We start from the raw sequence: 18,244 nt of genomic DNA on the forward strand, positions 1-18,244 counted from the left end.
TCAGACCCGAATGTCACTAGTGAATCTTGTGTGGAGAGGAGGGAATCCAGTTGTAGAATGGGGCCTGCAGGTATCTGTCAGGTCTAGGAAGGAGACTGTACTCTGAAAAAGAAATGTCGCTCAAGTTTCTGCTGCCAGAGAACGTCTGATTTCTTCTGGCCAAACCCTTAGTGAATTTCCCCGTCGTTCCTCCTGCTTGAGAGGCCTGGTTGTGGCAGAGAGGTGTGTCTCCACTAGCGTTTGTGTTGTCTTCATTAGAAGCCCTGTTGTTTGCGAAATAATTTACCAAGCACATTTGCTTTTCAGGTCCCCGTGGCTGGTTGATACGAAATGCTGTGGACTCTGTCGGTACTCATGCATTCATTCAACTAATATTTTCCAAGGCCCATCTCTGAGCCAGGAGTTGGGTGCCCTCATTCCAGCCGATTTCTAGGTTGCTCGACGGGATGTGAAAGGTCCTCAGACTTGAGAGTTCCCATGTCAGCAGCCTGGCACTCCCGCCACGCAGGCGCAGCGTGGCCAGGCCAGCCTCTGACCCCCACTAGGGTCCCGGGGTGCTGTGGAGGAGTTGGGGGCCAGAATAAAGGGATGGTTTTCCATTCCTGCCGTTACCCGGTCTTGGGCCTAAGGCTCGGCCAGTTTGCCCCGGAGCTGGTACAAGTTTGCTCCGCAGGTTGGAGGGACGAAAGGCGGAAATGGGAACCCTGGTACAAATTTGGCTCCACGAAGGCTGGGTCACTGAGTAACTGCTCGAGTCCGCGAGCTCCGGGTCCTGAGGGACAGCGCAGGGAACGTCCTGAGGGCACCCGCTCGGCTCCAGGACATCGCCTCCTGCCGCCACCCCAGCCCTGCCCCGAGCGCTTGGACCCCACGCGGGCCACCGCTGTCCGCCACCTCTAGTCGCCGCCCGCCCGAGGTCCAAACTGCCGGTTCTTCCTCCCTTCTCCGCGCTTTCTGCTCCTCCTCTGCTCCTCCCGATCCCTCCTCCTCCGCCTGGTCCCTCCTCCTTCCAGCCCAGCCTCCCCGGCCCCCGCCCCCGCGAGCTAGACGTCTGGGCAGCCCCCGGCGCAGCGCCGCGGCAGCAGCCTCCGCCCCCGGCACGGTGTGCACGCCCGCGGCCAAGGCGGCCCGAGTCCGAGCGGGTGCCGAGCTGGTCCCGAGCGAGCCCCGGCGGCCACCGCCTCGCAGACCGGACGACAGGCCACCTCCGCGTCCACCCGAGTCTCGCCTCGCCACGCACGGCCGTCCGACTCGCTCGCGACTCACTGCGGAGACCCGGAGCCGGAGCAGGGGGGCAGCGATGCGACCCTCCGGGACCGCGGGAGCCGCGCTCCTGCTGCTGCTGGCTGCGCACTTCCAGGCGAGTCCGGCGCTGGAGGAGAAGAAAGGTAAGGGCGAGTCCCGCCGGCCCCGAGCCGCAGCCGGCCCGGCCCGCACCCGCCGCACCGGCTCGGCGTCCCGCGCCGCCCGCCCCTCCTTTCCTGTTTCCTTGAGGATCAGCTGCGCTGCTGGCCGGGACCGTGGGAGGAACTGGACGTTTCGTTTCTGGGCTGGGCGAGGCAGAGGCGGCCCGGGACCCGAGGCTCCCTGCGCGGGGCAGCGGGGCTGCGGGCGGGGTGTGGGAGCCGCGGGCCGGAGCTCGGCGGCCCGGAGCGCTCGCAACTTTCTGTCCTCACTTCCTTGGCCTCCCGCGCGGGCTCCGTGTCCGAGCGCACACACTTGGCGCGGGGCGGCTCTGGTTCCCGCGGTGCCGGCTCGCGTTCCCGCACGTGCGCCCCGCGCTGTCCTCCGGGGGAGGCCGGGCCGGGGGGCGCGTGCCCGGGGGGGGGGGGGTGTTAGGGAAGCTAGGGAACAGCCCCCGGGAATCCATCGCACCCCTCTCGGACCTCCTAGGACGGGCGGTTTCCCGAGCAGACCCACCTCACATCTTGCCTACACCCGCGTCTCGCACTTAAGCCACCTCGCCGGCCCTGGCCCTGCCAGCGTTGCCAGGCCCACGTCGCAGGACCCTGCAAGCCCTTTTCCTAGGTGTGGTGCTGACCTGAGTGAGACGCCCGAGCGTCTCATGTCTGCCTCAACCCGTGGCTACAGGGAACCGGGGGCTTCGTTTCCTCTTAGGCAAAAAGGGGGTGGGGTCGGACCCACCCCGTGGGCGCAGACCCCGACGCTCGCCCTGCTGTGGGTCCTCCTATCGGTCAGGCTCCGCGACAGCCCAGGGCTCCCTCCCAGGCATCCACGCCCCTCGGGTCCATGGGCTTTTGTGAACTCGTCGCTTCACGGGAACTCCTGAGATTTGTCCCCACCTGCAGCCCTTTGGTTGCAGGTTTTGCTGTGGAGCCGGACCCAGAGGTGGGGCCAGCAGCCACGGGACAGCTGGGTCCTGCTGCGGGGACTTCCTAGGGGCGGGACCCATCCTGGTCAGGTCCCCACGGTTTTTCAAAATAAGGCTCACAGCAAACTTTCCTAATCAAAATCCCGAGATTTTCTCTTTGGGATGTTTCCTTTAGCTTTTTGAAGAATTTGACATTGGGCCAACCAAAATATTAAACACAATTTAAAAAAGCGGGAGGGGGGTGGTGGTGGAATTGATGTCCGTGGTTCATGTGTGCCAAATGTCCAGACCAAACATGAGCGAGTCTGGCTTCGTGACTACCGACCATAAACCCACTTGACATGAGAAACATGCCTCAGAAGGTTTAATTACACAATTTCAAAATCAAGCAACCCGGGTTCCAAGAGTCAGGTCTGTACTTGCTGTTGATGTCATTGGCATAGGGAGTTGGGGCTGGAGCTGAGTGAGTTTGCTAGGGGAGCGGTAAGGCATAGACCAGTGGTTCCCCAAACTTTGTTGCACGTTAAAATCACCTGGGATTTTAACCAAACAAAACAAAAGGAAAACTGATGTCTGGCTCCCACCCGCAGACGTTCTGATTTCATTGATCTGGGATGAAATCTGAGTGTTCAGGAGTTAGAAAAAGCACCTCTGGTGATTCTGTGGGGTGGCCAGGTTTGGAAATCATTGGCATAGAGGAGAAGCTGGTGAAGTGTATGGAAAGATTACCTGCCAATGTAAGGAACTCTTTTTGAATGTCTGGAGTTTTAACAGTCTTGCAGAATATAGGAAAAAGGAGGTGGGGGGTGGTGATTTCAGTAATCAGGGATTAGTCTTTTCACTGAGAGAGCTGGTGGCAAGCTTTCTGTCCTCTAAGGAGTCTGAAGGGCTCCGTCTCCAACTTTGCTATGAGCCCTGGGGGCTGTGGTCCTGCTCCTGAATCAGCTGGCAATTGGGTCCTCTTAGGCAGGTGGTATCTCTCCCTCTCTGTCACAGGAGACCCCTCCTTTTTAAAATTTTAAATGGACTCTTGGAAGGCCTCCAAAGCATCACTTTTTTTTTTTTTTTTTTTTACTTAAATGTTCACAGCGCTTTGCTATTTGTTACCCCTTTGAACACTGCTATTAGCGCTTGGAGATTTGTTTCTGAGAAAAATATAAATACCACTTCATTTGACTGTCACGTATCCACTTAAAACAGAATGCTCCTGAATAAAATTGTGACAGTAGGCGGACAAATGTCATTCTGTTAAAGTAACATTAAAACACCCATTTCAAAGGGCAAATCATTAAAAATATAAAGTGAAACATTTTTACAAAAGGTGTTAAAGACCCGTATCAAATTCAGTCAGTGTTGTGCAGGAAAATCTGCTCATTTTAGAGAGACTTGTTCGGTCTAAGACGGTTATCTTCTGTTCTCACTGCACCTGCTACTGTCAAACACTGTGTTAAGTGTCCTTTTATTCCTTACATTAAGCATATGTGGCAGGTATTCTGTTTATAAAAGGGGAAACTGAGGTACAGAGAAATAAAGCGACCTCCACATTTAGTAGGAATGAACCAGGATTCGAACTCGGGCCTTCTCACCCTCTTGCCCTCCCCCAACCACCTAACTGAGCTGCACTGCCTTGTGTGACACCTGGGAGAGCCAGGTCAGGTGTGTGTGAACGTCTCATGTCAGAGGCTGGGAGCAGGGAGGAAAAGCACAGGAACGGGCGCGTTTTAGGATTGGACTCTGTGTGAAACTTGGAACAAACATCGGCCTGTGCGGTGGTCTAGACTCTTGCTCATGTACTCAGTAGTCGCTCTGCTTGCCTGTTGTGGAGGCAGCGGCAGCTCAGGCACCAGAGCAGTGGTGAGGTTGGAGATCGCTGGGGGGGGGATGGAACGGTAGAGGCTCTGGAAGAGACGCTGGGTGGTATTTTGAATTGTATCCCAAGTGAGGATCCACTTCCCGCCTTTCTCTAAGGAGTTCAGATGTGAGGAAGTTCAGTTCAGTCCTGGCCTGAAGCCAGGACACCTGCCTTCTCCTTGCAGCTCTGAGTCAAGGTGGACATGTCACCGACCAGCTCCAGGCTCCTGAGTCCTCATTTCTGAATTCAAGAAGTGTTTATTGAGTGTATAGAGTGTACCAGACATTATGGGCTAAAAGAGGCAGGGGTGATTTTAATAGTTTCTACTGTTGCTTCCACAGTGTGATTCTTTAAGTCCCTAATTAAGTACAGATGGACCCAGATTTTCGATGGCTCAACTCAGTTTTTTTTGTTTTTGTTTTTGTTTTTGTTTTATGAGGGTGTGAAATCGATGCATGTGAAGTAGAAACGGGACTTGGAATTTTAAACTTGGGTTTTTTCTTTTTCCCGGGCTAGTGATATGTGGTACAGTCCTGTCCCGTGATACATGAGACATTCAACACTTCATATAAAACAGGGGCTTTGTGTTTCAGGACTTTACCCACCCGTAGGCTAATGTAAGTGTCCTGAGCACGTTTAAGGTGGGTTAGGCTAAGCTACGATGTTAGGTATGATAAAAGCATTTCAACTAATGTTTCTAATTTATGGTGACATAACTCCATTATAAGTCAAGAAAGATCTGTATTTGGAAATTGCTTTTCAAATCCGAAAAGGAGACCAGGGGTCTGTGTGTCTATCATACATTCACAGCCGTGGGTAGCTCTGTCTAGCAGTAACTGGTTGAGCTCCAGTAGGTTTTTGACCATTATTTCTGGCTGTATCTATTTAGTTTCATAGTCTGTAATTTTTCAAAAATTCATTCTTAAGTTTGAAGAAACCGATGGCCAGAATCCACTGTGCTACATAATTAGACTTGGTCTGCGTGACAGCACTAACATGTTTTGAAATGTTTTTAGAGGTAGTGTCAGTAAAAGATGAAGGATTCCGCCCTGTTTAAAAAGAAAGTACTTTTTTTTTTCTTTTTTCCCTTTGATCTAAGTTCCAGGGCCAGCAGCTAGTCTGAAACTTTACTGACGGGAGGTCCGAGCCAACTCTAATATTAAGTTGGTGATTATGGATGTTAAGAGAAGATAGCCCTACCCTGGTGCCCCAGGTCCCGAGATTAAGATGGGATCAGAATGTTGGGGACGTGCGGCTTGTTGAAGGACGCACCTGGGAAATCATTTGGCCCTTGCCATGTAGCTTGCTGTGAAAGTTGTGTGTTTATGTGTGTGTTTTGATTTGGACTTAGTACAGTTGAAACGGGCTTATTTAAAGTTAGGTTTTTAGTAATAGAGGTATGTTTTGAGAAAAGCTCCAAATTCTAGAATATGGTTCACCCATGCATCGTTTCCATGTACACAGTTTCAAAACTAGAGTCTGCTCCTCTGATCTGTACTGAACTACTTTCATTTTGTTACCTTCTGTCACTTTTGGACATTTGAAATTGTCACAAAAGACATTTTTGGCCTCAGTTATTACTGGTTTATTCTCACACTATCAACACACATGGAATAGAGTATCAATCTTGTTCTTGTGGGCCATTCCTATTCGACATCAGCACTTCTGCTCATTCCTTCCTTTTCATTTTCCTCCTAAAAGGTTGTCTTTTCTAAGACAATTCCCACAGTTGCTCTTTGCACAACATCTGAGTCTGCCATCCAGCTCATGGCCATGAGCAGGTTAGTTTGAATTTGGGCAAGGATCCAGTCTTACGTCAAATAACCGGTTTGACTGAGATTTTCACTTTTTCAGAGTCGTTAGGTACAGCCTCCTTCCTACACATTTAGATAGACACACTGAATTCAGTTGTCTAGAAAGTTCCCTGAGCCAGCTGGGAGCAGGAGGGATATCTAGGGCCAGTGAGCAATGGTGGCTTGTTTACTTAGCCCTGTTAGAAGCTAAGTGCTGGATTTGACATTTTAATCTCTGAAGGCCCTGAAGTATAATATCAAATGCCTGACTGGCCCTGTTGACTAAGCATCTGTGAATTGCATACGCTTAAAATAAATTTTACTCCTACCAAATTTCAGCAGCTTGCTTCGGAAAGTAGTATGTGAAAGCTAACACAGGGGGATCGAATTTCCCTCTTAGCTCCAAGTTCTAGCCCATGCTGGTGGGCCAGCACACCTGGCCCTGATTTAGTAGAAATAATTACCTAAGTTCACCACTATTGTTTGTCCTCTGAGTATAAGGGCGAGTATTGCTACCTATTACAACTTAGGCTCTTATTTGCTTTATTTCCTCCCCCCACCCCCTTTGTGTTTGAGCTACAGTGAGCAGTTCACACTCTTCTACCCACATTTTGAGATTTAGGAATGAATCGGAGTTGGCACTTGCCCTTAAGTATCTGGAAGTCAGTTCGGGAAAGAGGAATCTATAGGTGACAAGTGTAGAACAACATCAAAGAAGCAATGGTAGGATTCTGTACAAGATGATAAATTCTTCTGGTGTTAGTCTTTGCTTTTAATTCTACCTGCAGAGGGGAATATCCCCCAACGGAAGGGTGTACTCATCTGAGCCTGCAGAGAGCTGTAGGTATTTCCCTGGAGAATATAGTCGGAAGGCATCCCAAGAGTAGTGCCAGTAGTAGCAAAGGTCTGAGGAGCACTGGTTATTTAGTGCACTGGGAAGAGAAGGGGGAGATGGGGAGGCTCCAGTTCATAAGGGCTTTGCCGTCCTCCCCTGTGAAGGGGAGCTCACTGGGGAGAGTTCTCAGCTGAGAACCCACATGATGGCTTTGAGGTTTAAGAACGAGGACTTTATCAGCAGCATGGGGAGCGGATTGCAGTGAAAAATGGGGAGATAGGTGATTCCTGTGGGCCAGGAGAGATACAGAAGAGGGAGTAGCGAGGATGCAGAAAAAATGACTCAGGCTGACCTGGAGGCAGTTAATGTATAACCAGTGCAAGGAACATGGAATCCCAGGTGACACACAGCAGTTCTCACTTGGAAGGCAGGGTAAACACTGTAGCCATTCACAGGTTGTGAATGCTCCCGGGGTGGGGGTGGGGGTGGGGGGGGGCGGGGAGTAGAGTCAGCCAGGGGGATGTGAAGGGCTCAGATGGAAAAATCCAGGGGGCAGTAGAGTATACAGGTCTGGAGCCCAGGAGAGCAGCGTGGCCTTGAATTGTGTTTTATTAGATGTTTCAATTGCAGGCATTGTCTTTGGCCATAACACAACCCGCCTCCAGCCTGTCTCAGGCTCACTGTCTCCATCTGTTTTGAGTCAGGCTGGGTTCTTCTGGATTACCAGCTTCTTTCTTCATTAGGCTGCTGTGGTTACCAGCCCAATTAGTTGCAGTTATCAGCAATTGATAAGTAATATATTATGCGTATAAGTACATTGGGATTCCTATTTGTGTGATACTGCATATCCTTAGATGGGTATCCCCCAGTTCTATCTAAGGCAGCATCAGACTACTTGGTGTGTGTGTTAGGGACTGAACTGAAAAGACTAGAGGTGACTTTTTTCCTTTTTTTTTTTTAAGCAGTAGCTTTTGAACCTTGAATGTACCTTAGAATCACAGGAGGAGGATGAAAAATAGTGTGCCTCATAGCACCCTAAACTTCCAGGGGAAGGAGTGCCAGCATACGTGTTTTTAAAAATTTCCTAGGTGATCCCGATGAGTGCATTAAGTAGTGTGTTTCACTTCTGGCAGAGAAGAAGTTTTGTCTTTGTTCTCAGACTCACTGCCTGAGCTTCCTCAAGATCCAGGAACAGTGTTATATTTCATTAGTAAATCATCTCGAAGTTGATTTTTTTTTCTCATGAATTCTCGAAAAGTCTATTGCAGTGCATCCCAGAGTGTGTTACCCAAGAAACTTTGAGAAAGCTGATAGAAACGCACATTCTTGGATCCTTTACCTGGACCTCTGAACAGGATACTAGAACACGAACCCTCCCACAGACACTGACACATGCCAGTTCCAGAACCACAGACACTACACGCAGACCTCATGCTGGGTTCTGGAAGTTTAAAGGGAATAGGATAACGGCTTGTCTTTGAAGCACTCACATTTGGAAGGGCTGAACAGGGAGAACCTATTGTAATGCAACATCTCATTAGAAGTGTGATTTGGGATTTCAGTGTGAGCCCCCAAAATGGGGTTAATTCTATTTCTGTGAGGGGGGAGGTTTCTCAGAAAGAGAACATTTAGCTGGATCTCAACGATGAGATTTTGCCCGTCTCCAGGCAAAGGGAAAAGCAGACGGACAGTTTATGCACTTGGCGATCCATCAGCAAGCCCATCACTGGTCATTTTCTAAACGTGAGTGTCTTATTAGAGCTCCGGCTAAAGTTTTAGAATTTCCTGCTTTATATTTCTAAACGACCATGAGGAAACTTACAATGTCAAAAGTAAAGTGCCTGAGAGGTAGCACATTTTACATTTAAAAATGAAAATGGCAGTTTTTAAAAAACTTATGGCCAGATGTGAAGAATTGAACTAGAATCTGGATTATAGTTGATAGTTTTAACATTCTTCCCAGTAGCATGACTTGGCCCCTAAAACTTGTTATGAATAAGAAAAATGATTACTTTACATTCTTGATTTGACTCCTACCACAGAGCAAAGGGAGAAAGGAAACAAAAGTCTGGGTAATTCTAGACGTTTAGTAAATATCCGTTGAATCACACTGAATCAGAAAACGTCTCTCAGATTAATTGAGCTCCTGCCACTTGTAAGTTTGAAGACATCTGTGTCCTGATTCATTGTTGATAATTGCACAAATTGACCTGTTTATTTGCAGAGATCATGTGGAAACAAAGGGTAACATGTGGCTGTTGGTGCTACCTTGGGTACTCAGGCCTCTCTTTATGCAAGAGGAAATATCCAAGTGGTTCTAGACCGTTTTGCTGCACAGTTGTTTTAAGAGCATTTTTGAAGGATTTTATTTTAAAACCAGAAATACACGGGTGCCTGGGTGACTTAATCGGTTAAGGGTCCAACTTTGGCTCAGGTCATGACCTCGCGGTTCGAGGGTTCGAGCCCTGCATGGAGCTCTGTGCTGAGCACTCAGAGCCCGGAGCCTGCTTAGGAGTGGGTGTCGCCTTCTCTCTCTGCCCCTCCCCCCCTCACACCCTGTCTCTCTCAAAAATAAATAAAACATTAAAAAATTTTAATTTTTTTTCAACGTTTATTTATTTTGGGGACAGAGAGAGAGACAGAGCATGAACGGGGGAGGGGCAGAGAGAGAGGGAGACACAGAATCGGAAACAGGCTCCAGGCTCTGAGCCATCAGCCCAGAGCCCGACGCGGGGCTCGAACTCCCGGACCGCGAGATCGTGACCTGGCTGAAGTCGGACGCTTAACCGACTGCGCCACCCAGGCGCCCCAAACATTAAAAAAATTTAAAGATAATAATAAAAAAGAAACCCAGACAGGTGATACCTGAAGGTGTACCGCTCTGCACATGGAGGCCTGCACGTGCTGGGTGATGTCATGACTCCCTTAGCGGTTGTGTTTTCTTAACATGTGATTCCATTAGAACTGTTTGAAAGTCCTTTCACCCCAGGTTTCGTAGAAAATCAATGCAGTGCCTATCATCAGTCTCTCCGATATGACACACTGACATTTTTATGTGAAAAACTGTGCGTGTTTTAGTTTCTTTGCCCATAGTCATAAATTTATTGCTATTTTAGAGTCTGGAATAAAAACCAATCATTTATTGAATCTGTGCTAATCCTCAAGGGTGGGCGTGTGCGCCTGGAAAAATTCTTACCATCGTGAATGAGATTTCAGAAAGGGTTTCAGGATTTTTTTGTAACATCAAAAACCTGGTTTTGCTTCTTTACCAGGAAACATTCAATATCTGACAACTGCAGAGGAATTTCATCACCATGGCTTCTCTGCATTTACAGCGTCTCCTGATTCATTCCTATATATTGCAAGCCATAGCGGATGGATACATTGTTTTGAGCAAGATAAATTAGACAAACTATTTTAGGTGTGTTCTAGTATTCACTTGCAAGGTCCTTTTTAAAAAATAGATTTTAATATAGCATTAGAAATTAAATTATCGTAACTTTTCCAGGAAAAGAAAAAAAAAACCCAGAACCCCCCCGAATTTCATTGACTTTTGATTGCATCCAGATGAATGCCAGAAAAACAAAAGGTGGTTGTTGAAGAATTATCACTCCACCTGTTTGGTTTTTTTTTTTTTTTTTCAACGTTTATTTATTTTTGGGACAGAGAGAGACAGAGCATGAACGGGGGAGGGGCAGAGAGAGAGGGAGACACAGAATCGGAAACAGGCTCCAGGCTCTGAGCCATCAGCCCAGAGCCTGACGCGGAGCTCGAACTCACGGACCGCGAGATCGTGACCTGGCTGAAGTCGGACGCTTAACCGACTGCGCCACCCAGGCGCCCCACCTGTTTGGTTTTTAAGATACTGATATCAAGGGTCTTTTGACTATGATGAATTTCAGAACTTTTTCTTGGCTTTCATTTGCTGCAAAGTGAATGGAGAATCAGAAACCTTATCCTTACAGCACTTCTTGATTTCTTTAACTCTGCCTCCATTTCCTGGTACTTTAATAGATTGTATGCATGGAGCATATTTATGAGTGAGAATAATGTATTGCCTTAATCTGTCCTCCCTCCCTTCCTTTCCTGCTTCCTTCCTCTCTTTCTTTTTTGCAAGCTGTTATGGATAAGTCTTCACAAAGAAAGACTTTGACGTGTGATTATAAACGAAAAACCCTGACAAACGGCTGGAAAAATATACTGTGTAATTTTTAAAAGTTAGGACGTCAAAGCCATTCGGTGTTTACGATGATTTTTAATACAAATATGAATATGCATGTATCATTCCTTCAAAAGTTGTATCGCTAAAGGAGTTTTTCTGAGGACATGGCTTCACATGTTTTTCCCTGTAATCTGTTGTTAGTTATGATAGGAAGAGAACACAGGTTAGAACCTACCTTCCCGGTGTCATCTTCCATAAAATAACTAAACTAGATTGTTTGATGGAGCCTTCCAGCTGGAAACATCTATGAAATTAAAAGCAAATATAAATGCATGCAAGATATGTATTTAAACATTTAAATAATAAGTATGCTGTCCCTATAATTTAGATGCCAAAACACTGATGTCATAATAATCATAATAACACCTTGCATTTGTACAGCACTTTACAGTTTACCCAATGCCTTAACATCCATCTCTCCAAGCTTCCTAACAACCCCACAGGGTGGGAATAATTATCCACCTTTGAAGGTGAAGGACTCAAATTCTGCCGTTTGCCGACGATCACCAGGATGGTCAACATTTAGGTGCGGGGACAAACACTGCCTCCTGACACTGGTACCAAATGTCTCCAAAACTCTCCCTCTTCCTCCTTTAACACACCATTGCTTTTCTGTTTTTGTTGTCTCCTCTCACTTTGAGTCTTATTTGTGAGTCAAAAGACTAACATAAAATATTCTCAAGTTTTTTGTTACACTTCTTTTACACCCAGTGCCCCTTCCAATTTTGTATATTCTGCTCCAGTGTTGTTCTTTCCTGCTTTTTTCTTGTTGTGAAGCAGTTTTTCCTAGAGTTAAGTCTCATCTGTGTATTGTAGTTGCCCATTTCATAAGATACAGGGCAATACATTTATGCACCTTGAAAACATCTACTTTGGAAACTAGAACTGTGGCTTTTTGCAGTTATGTCATAAACTTCTGTAAGTTTGCCAGACCTATAAATACTTGAAGTAAAAAGGAGGAGAGAGAGGTGCCTGGGTGACTCCGTTGGTTGAGCATCTGACTTCAGCTCAGGTCATGATCTCACGTTTCGTGAGTTTGAGCCCCACATCGGGCTCTGTGTGGACAGTTCGGAGCCTGGAGCCCGCTTCGGATTCTGTGTCTCTCTGTGCCCCTCCCCCACTCACACTCTGTCTCTGTCTCTGTCTCTCTCTCAAAATGAATAAACATTAAAAACACATTTTAAAAAAAGGAGAGAAAGCAACTTGATGTAGCAGCTGAGTCAGTGAGCAGTGCCTATGGCAAGATGTGGTAATTCACTCACACAGATCTGTAGAGTCATTTATGTGATTTAAATGAAGCACACGCTTAAACTCATTAGGGTGTGTAAATAGCTCTTATGAAGAGAGAGAAACTTAACAAGTTGTGTGTATTCCAGGATTGCTCATTTTCTGTATCAGACCCTTTATAAGAATGTTTTCTGCCCGAGATGATATGTGGAAGCATTGACTTTAAGGAGAAATTACTACAGAAGTCATAATTCTCACTTCGAGGCGCTTCATTGTTTGAATGAATAGAATTTGGAATGTGACACTTAGTGGGTCTCTCATTAATGGCAATATACCTTTTCCACAAGAAATTTCAAAATACAGTGTGTGTTTTCCTCCATTAGGAAGGAAAGAACTTTCTGTGTTCTTGTTTATTTCTAACATCATGGAAACTTTTCAGCACTCTAGTAGATTTTCCCCTCAAACACGTTTCTTTTTCTTTCTTTCTTTCTTTCTTTCTTTCTTTCTTTCTTTCATTCATTAATTTTGGGAGAGAGAGAGCAGCATGAACAGGTGAGGGGCAGAGAGAGAGGAAGAGAGAAAATCCTAAGCGGGCTCCACACTGTCAGCATAGAGCCCGACATGGGGCTCGATCCCAGGAACTGTGAAATCATGACCTGGGCTGAAATCAAGAATTGGATGCTTAACCTACTGAGCCACCCAGCCACCCCAACACATTTACATTGCTTAATTATAAAGCAGAATAGGAAAAAGTCTCATATGTAAACAATAGTTGATCCTTAGCTGTCATCCATGTAGTGTAGGTTTAGAGAACATCACGAAGGGAAGATGTTGATTTTTTTTTAGAGCCAAAGATGATGTATCTCTTGTAGCAAACAGGCAGTTAGCGTATTGATTTCAGGGTGGCTTGCTTCGTAACTGGTCTCTATGCATTGCAAAAGTTATTTGGGCAAAAGCTATGCCATTTCACCTTCAATCAACAGAAATCTGCCCAGCCAAGGCAGAACGGAAAGTTGAGCAATTTGCTGAAATGGGACAACATAGAGTCAGACTAGTTGCTCGTTTTTCACTTCACTTTTGACTTCTCAGGACTCTCGTTTACATGCAAATCTCAGCGCTGTGCCTGGTTTGGAGGGGACGCATTGAATGGGAAAAGTCCCAGAAGGATCCAAGACCCGGGTAGTTATTGGAGTCCATCTTCCCTCATGACAGTCAGGTTCTTAAAGTCTTGGCTAGAAAAGACCAGCTTTTAGAGTGTTGGGCAGTGGCTACTACAGATTCATAATGTTGCCCAGTTGCAAAAACAGAATGTTCAAACAATAGCCAGGAAAATAGGTAGTCAGGGCCTGAACCATGCTAAGGAAGCCAGTGAAAATGGGGTGCCCGAGTGAGGAAAATTGCCGATAGTGTATACACTTCTTTTGCAACTGGGGAGATTTTTTTCTCTCCTCCTTGGACCTTGTTATTTCCCCTCTGGGCTTGCATTCTCTCATCTAGGTGATAAGGGAAGAGGTAGGGGAGGTGCCAGCCACAGGTGAAGCACAGTGTTGGTCAGATAGGTAGCCGAAGCTGAACGCGGGTTTGTCATCTGGCATCATCTGGCAGAAGCTTTACGAGCTGGGTGACTTCTGAACACTATTTACAAGGTTGACTTTCAGTTAAAAGAGAACCCACTAGGTGCCACGTAGTATAATAACAGTAGTCCTGATCTTATGATCGTCACTTGTGCTGTTCACAAGATGTCCTGCTAAGCCGAAAAAAAAAAAAAAAAAAGCCTAGGCTAAGTTTAAGAGTAGTTTTACAAGTAACAGAGGATAATGAATACCCACTGATGTTGAAATGAGCCATCACATGTGTCAACTCAGCAGGGTCCTCTTAGAGATGAAGGGAGAACAGTGAAATTAACAAGTCCGTGTCTGTTTCTGAGGAAGCCCCGTAGTGTGGCCGGGCAGAGTGTTCAGTGCACCTCTGGGGGAGGAAAGTATGTCTGCGGATGAATTTCCTTTCGAAGAGAGTTCGATCCAGTGAAGTTTCATTCTCCGAGGAGAGCTTCACCTGCACACACTTCCATTGTGCCTTCAGAGGTTAGCTAGCAGAACCCTGGTATGATGAACATTGATTCCAATATTTCGGGGGGGGGGGTGGTGTATCATAACATGGGTGACCAGGGTACATTTATGGTTAGCACATGCTGAGCCCAGAGATAAGTGGCGGCTTGCTCTCCTGGCCGTGTGCACGGGTCACTGTGTCTCCGTCTGGCACTCTGACCGCATGCTCTCCCTGTTGGTATTATTTTGCCAGCACATGTTTATGGTCGCTTATCAGCTAGATGTGCCCACTTGCTGGCATAGAATTGATTCTCCTGAAGAATCTCTGTCCATTTGCATTTTTTTGTTCTTGGTTGTAAACTGGAATGCGTATGTCATTTACTTAAAATGGGAAAAATGTTCTGGGGTTTCTCAACTCAGAGAAGAAAAGGGGATACTTCCTCAGCCAGGAGTTGACTACAATTTTGGGGTGAAGGGGAGTGACCAAGCCAGAGGTCAAAATGCCACCTGTGGGGTACCTGGCTGGCTCAGTTGGTTAAGCGTCCAACTCTTGATGGCAGCTCGGGACATGATCTCATGGTTTGTGAGACGGAGCCCCGCGTAGGGCTCTGTGCTGAGAGCACTGAGCCTACTTGGGATTCTCTCTCTCCCTCACTCTCTCTGCCCCTCCCCTGCTCGTACATGCGCGCACTCTCTCAAAATAAATATATAAACATTAACAAAACCCAAGTCACCTGTGCCAGTTGTTCAGGGCTCTTGGAATAACTCTGCTCTTAAAACAAAGGCTACCCTAGGTGGGTGTTTGTGAAGTTCCACTCCCTCTAAGTGTATCCAATGATCGTGTATGTGAATAATTTCCCCAATCTGAACATTGTTATGATGGGCTAAAGAATGTAACTAATCATCATTAACATTTGATGGATGTTTTTGTTGGTGGTGTTCCAGAAAAGGCAATAATAACCCTTCTTAAATCTAGCATCTATTTGATGTTAAATTTTTTTACAAGGAGGAAAACCAAAATGTGTACGTGGGACTAAAACATAAGTATACAAAACAATATGCCAAAGAAAAAAAATGTCTAGACTTTCTATGTGGTGCTTTTCTTTGGACAAAGGTGGTGCATTAAGACTTTGTCTCCTCCACACACATAGGACGGTGCAGGCTATGATAGATAGGGGTGCTGTCTCGGACCCAGGACCCCTTTGGTTTCAGGGTGCTGTTGGCCAAGTTGGGTAACTACCATGAGGCCTGGTTTCCTCATCTGGAGAATGGAGGTAATAATGGCCCTTATCTCACAGAGCTGGTGAGAGGATGAGATGAGATGATTCATGTAGAGGAAGGAGCACAGGGCTCTGTCCCCGAGCACATTCCAGAAATGGTGGATATGATCACCGTTTGAAGTGCTGACTCTCACTGTGACCTCTAACCCTCACCGTGCCCTTATGATCCCTGTTGTAGGTGAGGAACCTGGGGTTTACAAAAGTTGTGTCACTCTCCCAAGGTCATCTGCCTAGGAAGGGGAGACCCTGGCCTCCGGCTTGGAGGCTGTGCCCTTAGCGGCCGCCTGCCCCTGCCCTAGATGTCTGCCCTGCCCTCAGGGCCCTCAAAAGGCCACAGGACCCAGGCAGGGGAAGGCTCAGCTCGCCCTGCCCCCCTCACCTCCTATCTCAGGACTCCCAGAGCCCAACCATCTTGACCCCTGTTTCCTTCCATGGTGGGCCTTCCTTTCCCTCAGAAGAGGATCATTGTTTTCTTGCAGGGCGCCTTTAACATGCTCTTCATTACAATGTGCAGCCTAATGGTTTATTCCTGTGCTGTTTTTACTTTCAGACTTTTGTTATGGCTACTGTGAAGGCTACTGTTTTGTCTGTTTTTTCCTGCCATCCTCTCTCCCCTTTCATGGCACTCGTGGCAGTCATGGCCACGCATACTTACCCAGTCCGGCCTTTATGTCTTCGTGGTCCCCTGGATACCTGGACCACCTCCCAAGGAGGGAGGCAGGCGCCCCGGAGCCCCTGGCCCTTTCAGCAACACTTAAGCTTTCTAAAGAGAGAAAAGAATACAATCTGTATTCTCTCTTTTATTATTTGACCTGAATTAATTGTGCTGTCACAGGGAATGCTTCGTGCACTTGGCAGTGGGTTTTGAGCCACTGCATGCCCTTACCCAAGATACCTTCATCTGGGACTCCACCCTCACAATGTCCTTTGCTGCTGTCCTGTAATGTCCATAATAGCAAGGCCTGCAGGTGTTTATATGGACCATGAAAACACATCAACTCATCTATCATCGTTTTCAAATTTTGCAAAGTGGCGGACTGGTCGTGCATTAATACATGCTAGAGACTTGCTGTTTCCTCCCAGCAGTATATTATTCAAGTTATTGTAAAAGTTGTTTTAAATCTGCGAGCAAAAATAAATTGCTTTTGCTGCAAGAAACACCAAAAATGGAAAAGCTAACAGTTCAAAGATGATCATTTATCTCAGAAGCCCTACTGGCAGCATCACAGTTTTAAACAGTGAGATGATTTATGAGATGATTTGATCTACAAATGGGTTGAAGGGAGGTCCAACCTTTGTGCCACTTTTCTCTGAGCTCCCTGGACCCATAACGTCATAGTCATGGAGATGTGATATGCTTGGAGCGGTCTATTTGAAAACATGACAGACACAACGGGAAGATATGATCACTCCTAATACGTGAGGCTTGGGAGGCAAACTTTGTTTTCTTTGAACATTAACTTTACGGTTAGCATTTTTTTTTTTTTTAGTGTTAAAGCAGTTGAGGGGGGATGTGGGGTTAGGAAGGAAGGATTAAGGAAGTTAACTATCATGCATACCCTTGATAATGTTTTGAGGCATTAAATTCTTCACTTTCAAAACACATTTTAGAGTCAGTATTTGAACTTAATATTTTGATCTTATTTCTTCTCAGTACTTTTTTAGAAGTTAGTACAGAAGTTAAGAAAAGTTTTAAAATTTGCTGTCGTTGTTGGAAAAATCATACTGAAAACAAAGCACTGCCCACGTTATATAAATAAGAATAGTGGTTTGCTGCAAGACCAAAGCTTTTTGTTGCTAGCTTTTTATTTTGAAAGAATTACAGATTCACAGGAAGTTGCAAAATAGGCACAGGGAGGTCGGTGCACCCTCTCCCTAACCTCCCCCCAGTGGTAACATCTTCATACAAAGTTTTAAATATTTAGTTTGGCATCTTTATCTAGTATTGACCTAGGCTAAACGCTCACTGTTTTCGTTAACTAGTGAGAAGATATTCTAGAATTCAGAGCCTTCACAATACTGTTTAGAAGTTAATTTTTTAATGAAATTTTTTGGCCTTTAACATTTGGGGCTCTGCAGGAATGAGGAGGAAAGGGGAAGGAGGGCTAGAGGGAGAGCCTAGGTAGGCAGACAGACAGGCAGACAAATAGACACAGAAATAGGAAAATAGTATGGAGTTTCTTCAGAAGGTGAAAAATAGAACGACCTTACAACCCAGCAATTGCACAACTGGGTATTTACCCCCAAAATACAATAATATTAATTTGAAGGGATACATGCACCCTGATGTTTTTGGCAGCATTACCAACAATAACCAAATTATGGGAAAAAGTCCAAATGTCCATTAATTGATGAATGGATAAAGACGATGTGGTACACACACACACACACACACACACACACACACACACACTAGAATATTACTCAGCTGTGAAAAAGAATGAAATCTTGCCATTTGCAATGACGTGGATGGAATTAGAATGTATTATGCTAGGCAAAAGAATTCAGTCAGAGAAAGACAAATACCGTATGATTTCCTCCTATGTGGAATTTAAGAAACATAACAGATGGACATGGTGGGGGGGGGGGCGGAGAGAGAGAGGCAAACCATAAAACAGACTCTTAACTATAGAGAACAAACTGAGGGTTGCTGGA

At 46.2% G+C, this 18,244-nt stretch overlaps 1 protein-coding gene across 3 annotated transcripts in view; it reads left to right on the forward strand.

Moving 5' to 3' along the window:
* The first annotated feature begins 1,046 nt into the window (after positions 1–1,046).
* The window catches only part of EGFR (epidermal growth factor receptor), a 211,213-nt gene continuing 194,015 nt past the window's right edge, over positions 1,047–18,244 (forward strand). For 2 of the 3 annotated variants that reach the window (XM_047850320.1, XM_047850322.1), the window contains exon 1: positions 1,048–1,388. In XM_047850320.1, coding sequence (XP_047706276.1) covers positions 1,301–1,388 — 88 coding nt within the window. In that variant the 5' untranslated portion in view covers positions 1,048–1,300. Of the gene's footprint in view, positions 1,389–18,244 lie in introns of all 3 variants that reach the window. The other variant, XM_047850321.1, reaches the window with a different exon arrangement.

The sequence above is a fragment of the Prionailurus viverrinus genome, chromosome A2, assembly GCF_022837055.1.
Source record: "Prionailurus viverrinus isolate Anna chromosome A2, UM_Priviv_1.0, whole genome shotgun sequence".
Lineage (NCBI taxonomy): Eukaryota > Metazoa > Chordata > Mammalia > Carnivora > Felidae > Prionailurus > Prionailurus viverrinus.